The sequence below is a fragment of the Theobroma cacao genome, chromosome 2 (assembly GCF_053813885.1).
Source record: "Theobroma cacao isolate CCN51 chromosome 2, ASM5381388v1, whole genome shotgun sequence".
Taxonomy (NCBI): Eukaryota; Viridiplantae; Streptophyta; class Magnoliopsida; order Malvales; family Malvaceae; genus Theobroma; species Theobroma cacao.
The window spans coordinates 6,322,885-6,338,452 of record NC_142640.1 but is presented as its reverse complement, the minus strand read 5'-3'; the positions used below and the strand labels follow the sequence as shown (position 1 = coordinate 6,338,452).

General features: G+C 35.6%; 4 protein-coding genes across 4 annotated transcripts; 3 read left to right on the top strand and 1 right to left on the bottom strand.

Annotated features, from left to right (window-relative positions):
- Positions 1 to 743: 743 nt before the first annotated feature.
- Positions 744 to 3,892, top strand: LOC18608144 (deSI-like protein At4g17486). The gene is made up of 4 exons (XM_018114709.2): positions 744 to 987; positions 1,538 to 1,783; positions 2,506 to 2,793; positions 3,315 to 3,892. Exons 2-4 carry the CDS (start codon positions 1,579 to 1,581, stop codon positions 3,554 to 3,556), a joined length of 735 nt encoding a protein of 244 aa, XP_017970198.1. The 5' UTR covers positions 744 to 987; positions 1,538 to 1,578; the 3' UTR covers positions 3,557 to 3,892.
- Positions 3,893 to 4,498: 606 nt separating this feature from the next.
- Positions 4,499 to 7,162, top strand: LOC18608143 (putative NAD(P)H dehydrogenase (quinone) FQR1-like 1). Its single transcript, XM_007042670.3, has 2 exons — positions 4,499 to 5,195; positions 6,731 to 7,162. The coding sequence occupies exons 1-2, from the start codon at positions 4,645 to 4,647 to the stop codon at positions 6,987 to 6,989; spliced, it is 810 nt and encodes a 269-aa protein (XP_007042732.2). The 5' UTR covers positions 4,499 to 4,644; the 3' UTR covers positions 6,990 to 7,162.
- A 591-nt stretch (positions 7,163 to 7,753) lies between these two features.
- LOC18608142 (NEDD8-conjugating enzyme Ubc12-like) lies at positions 7,754 to 10,890 on the bottom strand. The gene is made up of 6 exons (XM_007042668.3): positions 10,749 to 10,890; positions 9,592 to 9,705; positions 9,062 to 9,170; positions 8,502 to 8,580; positions 8,291 to 8,407; positions 7,754 to 8,216 (listed from the first exon to the last, which is right to left on the bottom strand). Exons 2-6 carry the CDS (start codon positions 9,698 to 9,700, stop codon positions 8,079 to 8,081), a joined length of 552 nt encoding a protein of 183 aa, XP_007042730.1. The 5' UTR covers positions 9,701 to 9,705; positions 10,749 to 10,890; the 3' UTR covers positions 7,754 to 8,078.
- Positions 10,891 to 11,336: 446 nt separating this feature from the next.
- LOC18608141 (dolichyl-diphosphooligosaccharide--protein glycosyltransferase 48 kDa subunit-like) lies at positions 11,337 to 15,488 on the top strand. Its single transcript, XM_007042667.3, has 13 exons — positions 11,337 to 11,775; positions 11,891 to 12,027; positions 12,122 to 12,247; positions 12,777 to 12,830; positions 12,910 to 13,023; positions 13,205 to 13,260; positions 13,373 to 13,414; positions 13,812 to 13,887; positions 14,018 to 14,089; positions 14,172 to 14,297; positions 14,428 to 14,532; positions 14,901 to 14,984; positions 15,237 to 15,488. The coding sequence occupies exons 1-13, from the start codon at positions 11,502 to 11,504 to the stop codon at positions 15,282 to 15,284; spliced, it is 1,314 nt and encodes a 437-aa protein (XP_007042729.2). The 5' UTR covers positions 11,337 to 11,501; the 3' UTR covers positions 15,285 to 15,488.
- The last annotated feature ends 80 nt before the right edge of the window (positions 15,489 to 15,568 follow it).

The following is a 15,568-nucleotide window of genomic DNA, read 5'->3' as shown; positions in this document are numbered from 1 at the left end:
CTGGCTTGATTAGGAAGCGGTGCGCTCTATAATTAAATCAATATGTAATAAAAATTATTAACTCACTTAAATATTAGAGATGTTCATGAAAATGATTTGGTCGAGCTTGTCTCAATTTATATTTTTAAAAATTAAGTTTGAGCTTAATTTAATAAAATTAGTTGATTTAAGTCAATTTAAATTAAATTTATTATTAAAATATAAAAATTTTGTATATTAATATTATTATATTTTAAAATTAAAAAATTAAATAAAAATATGCTTTTATAGATGATAATATCTTAAGACAGATTTTTTTTGAAAGTTAAAAAAAAAAAATATCCGAAAACTCGATTAGGTTGGACAAATCCATTGACTAAAAGATCGCATTGATTATGAACAAATCTAAAAAATTAATTATAAATATATAATCACACTCGGGAACCGGATTATTAATAGAGTCTCACGGTTATCCAGATTCCAGGGACTAAGCTTTATAATTTTTTTAAGCAGTAAAATTAGTATTTAATCACACTTTTTTTTGGTAAAAAAAAAAGCAAGTAATTAGGAAAAAGGAAGGCAGGAACAGTTAACTAACAGTTAAAAAAACAATTAGAATAAATCGTACAGATTTAAGATTGTCCATATTAAATTTCTAAAGTAAGTCAATCAGCATTCTCCAGTCCCACAACCCGCTTTTTACCTTTAACAAAACATTATTTTACTACAAATTTGTATTTCTTTACTTTTATTCTTACCTTTGTTCGTCAGTAGCCTTCCAAGAAAGGACAACCAGTTTCTGCACTCCGGCTCCAGCTTTCATTTTTGTCAGAAGGAAAGAACAAACAAAACAGAACAAAAATAAAAAAACAGAGCCAAATGTGTGGGTTTCAGTCACAACACACGCTCCATTCTTAGGTTGCTCTCCTTGCTGTGGGAATGTCTCTGCCCTGCATTTTGGTCCTGACTTAAACTGGGTCTCATCTCATGACACTTCTCTCCACAGAGGTAAGTGGGTTTCCTTCGTTCTTCTTCTTTTTCGCTACAATGTGTGCTTGTTTGGAAGTTTTCTTACATGGGTTTGGCTCATTTTCTCATGTTTTTGTACTTGTTGATTTGTTTTTGCTTCTTTAGTTGCAAAGACCAGCGTTTTAAGTTAACTTTCATTGTTTGGGTAAGATTAGTTGGTACACTATTAGTTCCTTGGTTTCTCTCGTTTTAGTCCTTTTTTTTGGGCGCCTTCTTATGAATCTTATCTGCCTTCTTGAATATATTATTTTCCTATAGAATGTTTTGATATTTGAGTATTTTACTATGGGATCTGGGGTGTAAGTTTGGGTATATGTTCATTTAAACCAATTTTGGTTGTTGCATTCAACTGAGTATTTCAATATTGAGGACTAAGAGATGACTTTGATTGGAATAATGAAGCAGGGAGATTATTATCTCCTACTAAACAATATTCTACAACGAGAATGAATCCTAGAATTTAAATCCTTTTGCATTTTTGTCATCTATGTGCAAAATATATGTATAATCATATATCCATATTTTGCAGATTGGAGCTAGTTATTGACTGATTTTCCAGTATCACTGAAAATGCAAACAAAACATGGTTGGCACTCTATTGTGCCTCTTCGTTTCCGAGGAAATTCAGCTACCCGCTTTTGCATGTTTCCCAAAGTAAAGTCAGCAGGCTCCAGTCCTGGCAATGCTCCTGTTTACCTAAATGTGTATGACTTGACCAATGTTAATGGCTATGTTTATTGGGCCGGCCTTGGCATCTTTCACACTGGTGTGGAAGGTTGGATTATTTTCTTCCTTTACCAATTTTAATGAACATTAATCAGTGGACATTTCTTTGGCATAAAATTCTTCTGATGGTCTCTTAAGGTTATTCAAGACCATAAGTGACATATCAATTCTCCTAATCGTGATAATTTTATACTTTCCGTTTTCTTTCAGTTCCAACCCGAAAGATGTACTATCATTGATTAACTAAAAGATGTCAGGAACTGATCTTTATTTTATTTTTCAAAAGCGTGAGGTGGTGATGCAACATAAGTATTTCGTTATATTATTTTTTGCTACAATGCAATCGCATCAGCATTGGGGAAGCGTAAGGTTGTTGTCTATAGTTAGACTTAGGCAGGGAACTGGGGGACAAACAGAGGGAGTTGTTGTACATTTTTTCCGTCAGAAAAATTAGCACAAGCACACAATTTGTTCAGTGACAAATACTCTGATGGGTCCTTAGCAATTTTGAAGTCCTAGATTAATTGTGATATGACAAGAAAACATTGTCCTTTCTCTGTGTATCACTTCACAGGCTTACACTCCATTACTCTCACCTACCTTATATGCCCTGCTTTTTCAAGCATAAATTTCTAAATGCATTCGCCAGGTGTCTTACAAAAATTGTTTTGCAAGATATTTTCTGCTGTCTCTTTTAGAATTTCTCATTAATGATGCAATATTCTCAGGATGTTGCAAATGGTTTCTTATTATCCCTATGCACGCTTACAGTTCATGGTGTAGAATTTGCCTTTGGAGCTCATGACTACCCAACAAGTGGTGTCTTTGAGGTTGAACCCCGGCAGTGCCCCGGCTTCAAGTTTAGGAAGTCGATTTTCATGGGGACGACATGCTTGGATCCTGTCCAGGTCAGAGAGTTCATGGAGCGCCAATCTGCAAGTTACCATGGTGACACATACCACTTGATTTTTAAGAATTGCAACCATTTCTGTGAGGATATATGTTACAAGCTGACAGGGAACCAGATACCAAAATGGGTGAATCGACTTGCAAGAATAGGTATTATAACACATTTTATTCTTAGTCCTACATATATTGAGTTGAAAATTCTTTTGGGTCAACATGCCTTGGATTCTTAGTACTGATGTGATGCAATGAATGATTGAACCCTGAATTTTTAGTTCTTCACTTTATGAAACCTTGTCTCTGCTTCCTGGTGTTGAAAGTTAATCCAACAAGATATAAATGTATATGCACATCTTGATGCTTGATTAGTCAAATTAAATGCAAATGAGTTTTACAGTTGGGTTGTTTCCTACTTCCTAGAGCATAAGGTATTCAGGAGGCTTTCAAATACACATTACGCTGAAGTAATATATTTATGTATATTGTTGTTAGAGAGGATTTCCTGGTCTAGGTGATAACTGAAGCTGAAGAATGCCTACTTTCCTGGAAAGAACAAAGATGTAGCGATTTAAGACAATCCTTATTGGAGTTATATACCCTAGAAACCTTTCTTTTGAAATCATTCTCTAGGTCATGCAAAGCTACTCTTCACATCCTTTTTATCCTCCTTGTAGGTTCATTATGCAACTGCATACTTCCTGAGGCTCTTAAAGCTTCTGCTGTGAGCCATGAAACCAACATCCAAGGAGACAGTGAAAAAAAGAGACTGAGAAGTGCCTTCAGTTGCTTATCATCAATCTCAATGCCTCAGAGGGAAGTATCAATGTCTTCACTCTTTTTGCACTCTCACTATAAAGGCTGTCTACCACCCTGGGAGTTAAAGAGATCTAAAAGCACCTCATTGAAGCAACAATGAGAAGACTATTACTTCGTCTCTTTTTCAACGGTAAAAAAGAATATCCATTGTCCTCCTCAAATTTTTTAAGCATTGGAGTATACTCTCCACCTTTTGTCGTCCGAGTCACTTGAAGAGGCAAAATATGTACAAGTTTGTTCTTTTTTGAATGTTAAAAAAGGAGGGTTTTGCATGTCTCTATTTGAATGCTTTTGCTAACCCGTGCTTGTGGAGTTGCTTGTCGTTAATGTAACATGTAGATGTTGTGGATATGGAAGTTGTATCATAACGACTGAAGCACTGAATTTGTTCCATTGTTCTTTACGTGCATTGAGCTCTCCTCATGTTCTGATGTTTTTAGATAGTTTCTTTGTGTTTGACAAAATATAACTTTTTTTCTTTTTAACAAAAAAAGGGGTTCCCAAGTGAATTAAGACGTTTTGGAGGGTACATATGGATTTTTGTTAAAAAAAATGGGTCAAGGTCCACATAGCTTTTTCTTTTTCTTCTTTAAAAGTAATTAAGATCAAAGACCTATGGTTTTAATATTGGAAGCAGCGAAGAGTGGAGGCTTCTTTTCTTCTCTTTTCGTATTTGTTTCGATTGGTAAAAAGAGGATTGGAGGTAATAACTGAACAGAAATCATTAAGACAGCTATTGGGTTGTACTAGTAACTAATACTAACAGGCAACAGAAAAAAAAGAAGCCGTTGGGTGTATAGTGTCTTACAAATATTAAAGATGGGAAACATGTTACAATTGCCAGTTGTGGAAATATCATTTTCAAAGTTTTATAATCACTTTTATGCCAGCGAATATCTCGGCCAGTTCAGACTTCAGAACAACAAACAGCTCAAACAGAGAGGTCAACTCCACCGTCTAACACGCCACTTACTATTCCCGCTTTCATCCTTCTTTTTCCTTCTTCCTCTTGTTTTTCTTGTGTTTTTTTTTGTGCGGTACATTTATTGAAAAACTGATAAAAACAGATTCAGTGTTGGAATATATATTATCCCAGAAAAGCTACTGTAAAATTCTTTCTGGATTCTCTTGAAAAGTTTGGGATTTGGAAAAACGGTATCATAAGCTTAAATAAACCCATTGTTGTTGATGGGTAAAGGAGGTGGTTGCATATTCAGCAAGAAAAGATCAACTTTAGAAGCGCCAGATCAAGATCCTCCAAACCCTGATAGGGATGCTCCTGTTCTTTCCCAGAACCAAACTCCGGCTGCCACGACTACAGCTATCACGGTTGAAAACAGTTCATCCCACGAAGTAAAGAAACTAAAAGTATTCATAGTTTTTTACTCAATGTACGGCCATGTAGAATGTTTAGCTAAAAGAATGAAGAAAGGAGTGGATTCCATTGATGGGGTTGAAGGGTTTTTGTACAGGGTTCCGGAGACACTGCCAATGGATGTATTGGAACAGATGAGGGTGCCTCAGAAGGAGGATGAGTTGCCTGTCATATCAGTTGATGAATTGGTGGAGGCTGATGGACTGTTGTTTGGTTTCCCTACGAGGTTTGGTTCCATGGCATCACAAATGAAAGCATTTTTCGATTCTACAGGGCACTTGTGGGAACAGCAGAGGCTTGCAGGCGTGCCTGCTGGGTTCTTTGTCAGCACTGGGACGCAGGGTGGTGGCCAGGAGACTACTGCGTGAGTATATCCTTCTGGTTGTTTAATTAGTTTTATTTTTACCAAAATTCAAGTACTTTGATGTTGATTTTTGGGTCATTTTTTGCAAGATATGTTTGATCTGAATATTGTGTGCCCGATGCATTTGTTTTATTTTGTAGGACTAGATGAATTGAGTTTTAATAAATCATGAAAACATTGTAGAGTTCTTCACCAATTGTTAAAATAAGAATTGTTGGGAATTAATTGGGATGTTATGTGGTTAATCATGTTTTTTATTCATCAAGCAATGTTTACTTTCTTGGTAGAATTACATAGACTAGAAACTAACATATAATGGAGACATCATGAAGTCCTGTATCTGTATTTTTTATTGTGTAACTGTTGACATCAACTCTGATATGATTATATCTTTGATGTTTTTGACAAGATAAATGATGGTATACAGTTAGGATAGCAGAAATTTTATGGGAAAAGTTCCCATGATATGATTAGGATATATCAGTATCAGATTATATCGAATTCTTAGAAATATACACCTGCTCACAGTAGATTGGTTGCTATTTGCTCCATATAAACTGTTCGGGGCAGTAAAGTGTTCGTGAGAACCAACCAGTTGGATAGTTGGTATAAAAGTATCTAGAATCTCATTGTGGTGTTCATGAAAATTTCTGGATATTCGAGACTGTGGGGAAAGAAAGCAGTCCATAACAAGAAAGGAACAGACGTTTCTTGTCATTCTAAAAATTTTGGGGACATAATTCAAGGGGTAGAGAATTAATTTAGTTTTCACTTTTTGCAAGTTTATACTGCATCTTCCATTAAATTTTAGTTCTTTCTGACAATAGGGTGCCTTACATTACATAATACGGTCATGTAGTTGGCTGATAATGGTGGTAACCATAAATTTCTGTACCCCATTCAAACATGTGCTGTTGCATCATCTGGGTTGTTAGCCAGCACAAATTTTGGATTTGAGTGGATCATCACGGATGTTTCTTTTACTGGAGGCTCCTTCTATGTCTTTCTTTAGATGTTATGGTTATTTTCTTCCCAATCATATTAGTCTCTAGATGTTATCAGCTTAGTTTAAGTTTACCTCTATCTGTTAGTTTAGTGCGCCCTTAAGATTCTCTTTATATGAAGTAAAAAGTTAAAAAATGAATACCTACAAAGTTTAATTAATAGTGTAATTTGGATGTTGCATATTTTAAGATTCTACAAAGAAGTAAAGAACCCCATATATTTCCAAAAAATATAATAACTCTGTGGAATTACTTAATCCAAGGTTGTCCTAGAGGTTGTTACCCATCTTAAATTTGAATTCTCCCTCCCTCCTTGACTTTCTCAAACATACCAAAGAAACAAAAAACAACTAATATGGAATTCAGAACATGAACTTGTCTTGCTGAATAGGACTTACCTTTTCTTCTCTCTGATATTTATAAGAAAGGTATGAGCTCGAGAAAAGGAATGAAGATTCCAAGGGTGCTTCTCTGCTTTTTTTTGTGGTCATGCCAAGTAATGGATTGATTTGTTTACTTTCTATAATGCAGCTGGACAGCTATCACTCAATTAGCCCATCATGGGATGCTTTATGTTCCCATTGGCTACACCTTTGGTGCTGGAATGTTCAAAATGGACTCACTTGGAGGAGGGTCCCCATATGGTGCAGGAGTTTATTCTGGTGATGGCTCCAGGGTACCAAGCGAAACAGAGCTGGCTCTTGCTGAGCATCAGGGAAAATACATGGCTGCAATGGTCAAAAGGTTTGCCCCTCCTCATTCTTCTGTATCTGGTGACAGCCTTAACTAGAACTTGCTCAAACAACATTGTGTCCATCTTCATTCAATTTCTTTTTCCTTATTTATCTATATATAGAGACGGTCTTCAGATATCACTTGTCAATACATCTTGGATAACTGAGTGGCCCATACTTTTCTAGCTTGAACTACCTATAATAGCTCCCCTTTTAGAGCTTCTGCTTCCCTTATTTGTTGTAAGTGTTGTATTTATATATGATTGAAGTTCTTATGTTTGAATAACTGTAAGATTAATTCATTAATAATATTGTGGTAGGTGTTCTTTGGTAACACTTTTTTTCTACTGGTAGTTCAGCTGCAGTCGGAAGAAGATTTTATAATTTTCTTCTGATCTATAAATACACAATGTGTTTCTTATCCCATCTCTCTCTGCATTTGAACCCCCCCTCTCCCTCTCCTAGGCTGCTATTCATTTGATGAACTGATCGAATTGCAAGTTTACATAAGCGTGAATTTCCAATAACTTCTTTCTTAAAAGTTGTATCCCCCTGCTTTTGAGTTGAGTCCGAATCCCCCTTTTTCAGAACAAAAACGGAAAAGTTGTACCAAATTTCCGTTTTATATCACCTACTGATGCAGGGTTTGGAAAGAAATAACGATCTTGAGAGATGAATAGTCCCCTTGCACGTAGCCCCTTAGCTTAAATCCTGATTGGTGGTGGCAACTGGCAACTGAAAGAAACTAGCAAAAATGCAGCAGAGTAGTTCATTAGAAACTGAATGAGAACTTATTGAAAAGAGATGAATGGCCAAGATATGGGTCGCAGGATAAAGCATGATTTCCCTTGTCATTGAGGTAAAATATATATCCTTGCTTGCAAAGATGAAATAAACAAATACATGATAAAAAAAAAAAGTCTCAAGTTCCACATTCCCCAACTTGTTTCACTCAAAGAGAGAAAATAATGATGACCCAGCCAATTTCACAAACACATCATAAATTACAGAAGCATAGAAACAATTCCAAGTGTGCCTCACACAGTCCTGAAGAATATGTCTCCTAACAGCACGCTTGTCTTACAACCCAAATATACAGCTGTTGACCCTTCAAGCACATGGATGCTTTTTGATACAAGATGCAGCTACATACACCGTGTGAAGAAGGTTTGGCCCACATATCCACCGGCCATCGCTCTTCTCACATTGGACTCGAACAGTTTGGGGTTGTCCCTCAAAACAGCTGCTGCATCGTGATTGAGAGGATCCTCATAGTTGGGTTGCTGCATGCACAATCACAAACTGTAATTAAAAATGGACCAAGTCACAAAACCACTAGTGAAAGAAAAATCAATACCGTGAAGAGATGAAACAATCCATAAATAATGGTGTTTATGTTCAGAACAGGTTTCCAATCTTCTCTTAGAATGTTGAGGCAAACATTTCCTTCCAAATCAATGTTAGGGTGGTACACCTGCAAAAGGGAAGCATTTTTTAGAATGAATTACCATGTATCTAGTAACATGATTCAAATGTGAACACGTTATGGTCAAGACATGCTTGTGTACCTTTGTCTTGCATTTGACCTTAGGTGCCTCATGGGGGTAGATGGGGGAAACTTGGAAAGAGAATAAAAAAGTGCCACCTCTGTGACCAAAAACGAAATAAGTGCTTGCATACAAGAAGAACTTGCATATTAAGAACAAAAATAATAGACATTCTGCTCAGTTCAGAAATAATAAGCTCAAAGACAATTGAGAATCCAGATCCTCAGATTGCTGGATTCATTTTTAAGCAACAGGGTTTAACACATGGCACACATGTGCAGAGAGGCTCACATTAGATTTGCCCCGTTCCATTGATTAACACTGTTAAATGCCATAATGATAAAAAACCACCTGGGTTGCTATAGACTTATCCTATAACTTCTCCCAGGAGAACATTTTACTATCTAAACTAGCAGCCATCAGTATTCTTGAGTCCAAAATACCAATCCTCTGCTTACACAATTTTGAAATCTCAAATTAAAGTATATCTTTAAGAAAGAAGGCTATGTTGAGAGAAAAAGGCTCTTATAGCAGTTGACATTTGAACAAAATAAGGAGGTCATGTGCATAAGATCACTTACAGATAATAACCTTCATCAGGCCGAATGGTAACTTCGAAGTTCATCAAGTCATCTTTGCCATTGGGAAATGAAATGCTACATGTTTTTGGTAGATTCAGTTCGCTGATATCTACAAAGTAAGGTACACCAACAATCAGAATAGGAAAGGATACAGACAACTTACGCTAGTTGAAGTTGGATTAGTGGAGTATGATTTTCAAATGACTAAGTGTTTTATGTAACAGATTAATAAGTTCTAAGAACAATTAGAAGAAGAAAGTCTTACAGATCATTCTTGAATAACAACTCAAGTTATGAGCTATACAAGTTTCTTCATTCAGTAAAACATCCAACAACAAAATTCTTATAATGAAACAAACTAACTTAGAAAAAAAGCGGTTCGTATTTCTGTTCAATCAAAGTGTCAGGAACCAATGTTATCAAAACTCCAAATGATATTAAAGCAAGTCCAAATTTGATTCAGGTAGTAATAATAGTTTCCAAGAATCACTAAACATGACATCATTAAAAGATAGTATAAATCATGAAACCTTTATGAAGGCGTAATTCTCCGGCACTTTGCTTCTTTACAGGGGCCTTCCCATTGGCATTTTCTGCAATTTCCCTCTGCTTTTCCTTGACTTTAAATAGCTTGATCATTTTCCCTACAATATTATAACATAGGAATGAGAATGGAAGGCACATGACAGACAAACCTAAAGCACTCTTGTGCAGAATACACATATTAAAGACACACAAATGCACTCTTGTGAAGCATAAACACGTTAAAGATACTCCTATGAACAGAAATTCAAATAATAGATTAGTATATCCAAAAGTTATAACAAAAGAAAGCATCCACGACTATGATGCCAATCGTATACACAAGAAAAAAACACTGGAGAAGACTAAACTGACATCTAGACAAGCAACCACAAGTCATTTGTTTTCCGCTTCGAACATAAAATCCCAAACAAGGACATCTGCAACAAACTACATCCTAAAGAAGAAAGCATTGGTATTGAAACAATTGGTTAACACTACCACCCTTTAAAATATATATCAGAAAGCTAATAAGAATCAAGGATTTTGAAGAAAGTCCGCGGAAATTGGTAATCAAAGCTTACACAAAAGCAAACTTTTCAAAGTGAAGTTTACCAAGAAAAAATCAGATGGTAAATTTGATCTCAAACAGAAAAGAGACAGCAAAAACAGCTAAGCAAGTAGTTAGCAAATCTTCAATCTTTTCAAAACCCAACAAACATTGAATTTCTCTGATAACTTGAGGCCAATCTTGTTCCAATGATCTCTTCAAAAACATCACCCAAGAACTGTATAGAGATTCAACAAAAGAAAAAAAAAGCAATTTTTTTCATCTTCGAACATGATCCAACAGTAAGGCAAAACAAAAAAGAAAGATATGATCTGATGAAACCAACCGCATTACAAATCCAGGGTTTAGAGTGATCATAATCAAAACCCAAAACATAAGCGTAAAAGAAGTCAAACTCTCTGTTTCAAGCAAATTCAAGACCGAAATCCAACCAAAAGCAGCACAGATTGAAACTTTAATCGTTGATTAACATACGAACACTCCAAGAAAACAAAAGCAAATCCAAATTCCAATTAAGGAAAAGCATTTTGAATCCAACAAAGAGAAACATAAACATACAAACGATAAAACGCGGATCGGGCTGGTCGTTTTTACCTGGTGAAAGTACAAGCAAAGGGCTTTTGCAGCAAATAAATTGAGAGCTAATAAGGAATCTGACAGCGTAAGAAAGTGTTTATATATATATATATATATATATATATAAGAAAATAAAAAGAAAATGGAATTTCCTTTTTCTTTTTTTTGTTTTGGGTATTTCCTCCCGGGGTCAATTATAGTCATCAACTTTTGGTTTCATTCGCTTTCGACTGGGAAGCGGGATTTTCCGCTTCCCTGCTCTGCACCGTTTTTTTAACTCTACGCTTGGTCAGTACCGCCAATAGGAGATTGCCACGCAAAAATTAGCCGAGTGGGCCTCTTGGGTTTACTTTATGGTCAAATGATGGAAGTTTACGGAGCAAGTACATAAAATAGAAGATAGCCTGGCCGCACCAGATTGCACAATGAGAGCCGTGGTAAATTTGGTGATGTGGCGTCAGTTTTCCACTTGTTCTTGTTTTTTCCTTCCACTTTGCATTTTGAAATTTCAAATTTTAATTTCTTTTTTTCATTTTTAATTTGTGGATAAAGTTTGAAAATTGTATTATAGTAGTAAGTAGTGTAATTCCGATCAAATTTCAGGGTAATTTTTGTAATTTTTGCAAAAAGTTAAAGAAAAAAAAAAACAATATCCCCGAATTATCATTAATGAAAATAAAGGAAAAATTCAGGTTCAGTAGGATAATAGTAATAGATTCCTGAATCTCCCGAACCCTCACTCACTCCATACTAAAAACCCGAATCCCAAAAATGGGGAAATTGTGGGTGATTTTTGTTGCTTCGATTTCGATCATTCTTCCATTTCTCTGCAATTCTTTCTCGCCCGAGACTCCGACAGATCGCCGAGTTCTGGTCCTCCTCGACGATTTCGCCATCAAATCGTCTCACTCCCTCTACTTCAACTCCCTCAAATCACGCGGCTTTGACCTCGACTTCAAACTCGCCGATGATCCAAAGATCGCCTTGCAACGCTATGGTCAATATCTCTATGATGCCTTGATCCTCTTCTGCCCCTCCATTGAACGTAAATATTTCACATTTTCTTTCTCTTTATTTTAATTATTTAAATGAATTATTTCCATTTTCTTTCTCTTGTTAATGCATTGTCGTTTTTACTAGTTATGTTTTTGTTTAATTAGGTTTTGGAGGATCTATTGATCTAGCTGCCATTATCAATTTTGTTGATTCTGGTCATGATTTGATTATTGCTGCCGATGCTAATGCTTCTGATTTGATTCGGGAAGTTGCTACTGAATGTGGTGTTGAATTTGATGAGGTCAGATTACGTTGTTATTCTCCCTAGTTTGAAGCTTATTCTTTGTTATTGCTTCACGTGATTGTTCATTTTAGCTTCCTTGTTTTCCCTGTAGGATCCTTCGGCTATGGTTATTGATCACACTAGCTATGCGGTTTCAGCAACAGAAGGAGATCATACGTTGATTGCTGGTGATGATTTTATTAAGTCTGATGTGATCTTAGGAAGCAAGAAAATCGATGTAAGTACAAATGCCAGCATTGCGGTTGTAGTTCTCTTATTAGGTTCTATATACTTTTATGGGCAAGTGTTGATCGTTGTCCCAAGCTTTAATCTAATAATTTGAGGTCAGTTTGGTCATGCTTAAATGGTACAACCAGTACACTTTGCTTGAGACATTTTCTAGGTTGTTAAACTACATTGAGGTCCTGGAGCCACTTGCCTATCACCTTTGATTATGTTATTTAAAAGGGTTCGCCAATAAGTGCCTTAGCCCATAGGGCATTCTTTAAGATTAGTTAAGATACTATGTATAGTGACATTCTTGTAATTTAATGTAGTAGTTGACAGTTAATGTGATGATTTCCAATGTATTAATACAATATTACTTAGGACATTCTTCATTCATACCCATTTCAAAATAGTTACACATTTTATGAGCTTAAATGGATACTGATATATTGTTTGAAGCTCGTTGCATGTTATGATTGGTCATGGTTACAGGGATAATAGTTTTCATTTCTGATTAACTTTTGTTAAACTTGCCACAGGCTCCCGTACTTTTCCAGGGCATTGGCCATTCATTGAATCCTTCCAATAGCTTGGTAAGCTGCTTTCATCTGGTTTGCAAGAATTTAAAGAACAGATATGTCGATTGTTTAGTGACCACAATAATCTTTTTAGGTATTAAAAGTTCTCTCAGCTTCTCCAGCTGCCTATTCAGCTAATCCCAAGTCCAAGCTGTCAACTCCACCATCATTGACTGGTTCTGCTATCTCCTTTGTTTCAATTGTGCAGGTTGGTCAATACACAACTGTTCATATATTTTCTGCATACCAATATTATCAAACCTATATCGTTTCCTTCTTCTTTTATGATAGTTTTGCACAATGTGAATGAAAGAAGCTTAGTGTGTTCTGACTCAACTATAGCAAGCTGTTCAAATGAATAAGTTATGTTTTTTTATTTCTTCTTTTAGGCAAGAAACAATGCACGGATTCTGATTACTGGCTCATTAAGTATGTTCAGCAATCGGTATGTAGTATTTTATTTTTTAACTGATTGCTTTCTTGATAAATTTTTTTCCTTTTGGTTTTGACCTTAATAACCTGTCATGTTTCTTGATGAACTGTTTACATGTTTTCAGATTTTTCAGATCTCATGTGCAGAAGGCTGGGAGCCCAACCAAGTAAGTGAATATGTAACTCCCAAAATACCCTTTCAATATAAGACACTCAGAAATCTTAAACAAATCAGCAGCAATCCATTCTGTAACTCCCTAAACCTTTCAATATAAGACACTGAGAAATCTTAAACAAATCAGCAGCAATCCATTTTGGAGAAATAGAACAAAACACTTAAACTAGTTTTTAGGCTGCCCTGAAATCGTCATATGAGGTCCATTTTAAATATTCAGATTTTATATGGCTTTTCTTATCCTTTAAAGGATGGTGCCAGCTGCATTTCCAATTTGCAATTACTTTTGTATATGTACTCGCACATGCTCCTGTGTGCATTTTAGGAATGTTGTTTAACTGATGTGCTCAAAACAAGACATAGTTGAGAAATCTTCTTTCTGATGGCAGACATGAGAAATCGGGTAATGAGCAGTTTTTGACTGAACTTAGCAAATGGGTTTTCCATGAAAGAGGTCATCTTAAGGTAGGCATGTGATCAATTTTGTCATTATAGATATCTTACTCCTCTGTTACTGCTTGATTTTGAGGCATCTGCTTGGTTTTTTGTGTATGGTTATATACAGCATGAATTTAACTCATGTTTTGGTCTTTAGGCTGTAAATGTAAAACACCACAAAGTTGGAGAAACAGATGAACCTGCTTTATACAGGATCAATGATGATTTGGTAATTTTTCTACCTTATATATTTTGATACTGTATTATTTTGTAGAAATTTAACTGAAAAGAAATGGTTGTGTTTTATGAAGGAATACTCAGTTGAGATCTATGAGTGGTCTGGAACAAGTTGGGAGCCATACGTTGCTGATGACGTCCAAGTGCAGTTTTACATGATGAGCCCCTATGTGTTGAAAACTTTATTGAATAACAAAAAGGTATGTTAATTGTCTCTTGAACTCTTATAGTATGTGAAATCGGTTTCCTCTTTTTTTTGGCCACAAGAAAAGTATTCCTGTAAATATGAAGTCATCCAAATGAAAATACTGGTCCATTCTTGTCATGCAGGGTCTCTATTCCATATCATTTAAGGTGCCAGATGTTTATGGTGTTTTCCAATTCAAGGTTGAGTACCAAAAACTTGGGTACACAAGTTTATCCCTTTCAAAGCAGGTATCTAATTTTGTTTTTCATGGTTCATGATATTGTCTAGCAAATTTCTTGCTTGAGACCCAACTTTCATACCCGTAATCTGATTTTATTTTATGGAAACTTGTAATGGAAGTTAAAATTCATAAAAGATCGGTAATGGCTTTTGTGGATATTTACTTCTTAATTAATTGGCCTTTGTGGATATGTTATTGATAGGATATTTACTTCTTAATTAATTGGCACAGAAACTTAAATATTGTTATAAGTAATTGCCTTTGTGGATCCATTGCTTTTGGGGGTTTTCTATTCATGGAATTTCTTATTTTGCAAATTTGATTTCTGATTTTGTTGTGCCATTTATCAATACATTTTGATACATTGCATTGCAGATTCCAGTCAGGCCATATAGACACAATGAATATGAAAGATTCATACCAACTGCTTACCCCTACTATGGAGCTGCATTTTCTATGGTATGACTCTCCTGCACTCTCTCCCGTCTTGTTAACTTTATATAAGCAAATCGTTCATCTCCCATTGCAAGAACAAATCCTATGGACTAGAGGTTTTAGAGGGATAACTGTTTGAAATAATTGTCAAAAGTGTTTACTGCAAGTTATTTTTGTATATAAAATTATCATCATCACCATCATTAATGTGCCTCTGTTTCTCTGAGAAGTGCATATTATAGTATTGTTAACTTTTGATATGGTTTTTTGATGCAGATGGCAGGATTCTTTATCTTCTCCTTTGTCCATCTATACAGCAAGTAGACTGTAACATTCCTAGCATGCAGGCTCCAGACTGTTGGATTTTTGAGTGAACAATGATATGATACAAACGTTTAGAGTTTTGATGCATTATGTTGATGAGTTGTTAGAGATGATGCCTTGACAGATATCATTGTCCCTGCGTAACAAATTTTCAGATATGATTTTATATGATACCCAAACTGATTCCACTTATCTGGTTAGAAAGTTGTTTTTGGTAAAACCTACATGACAACAGTAGCATACTTGATTGGTGGATAAGCTGAAAACACCCAGAAGAATTGGTT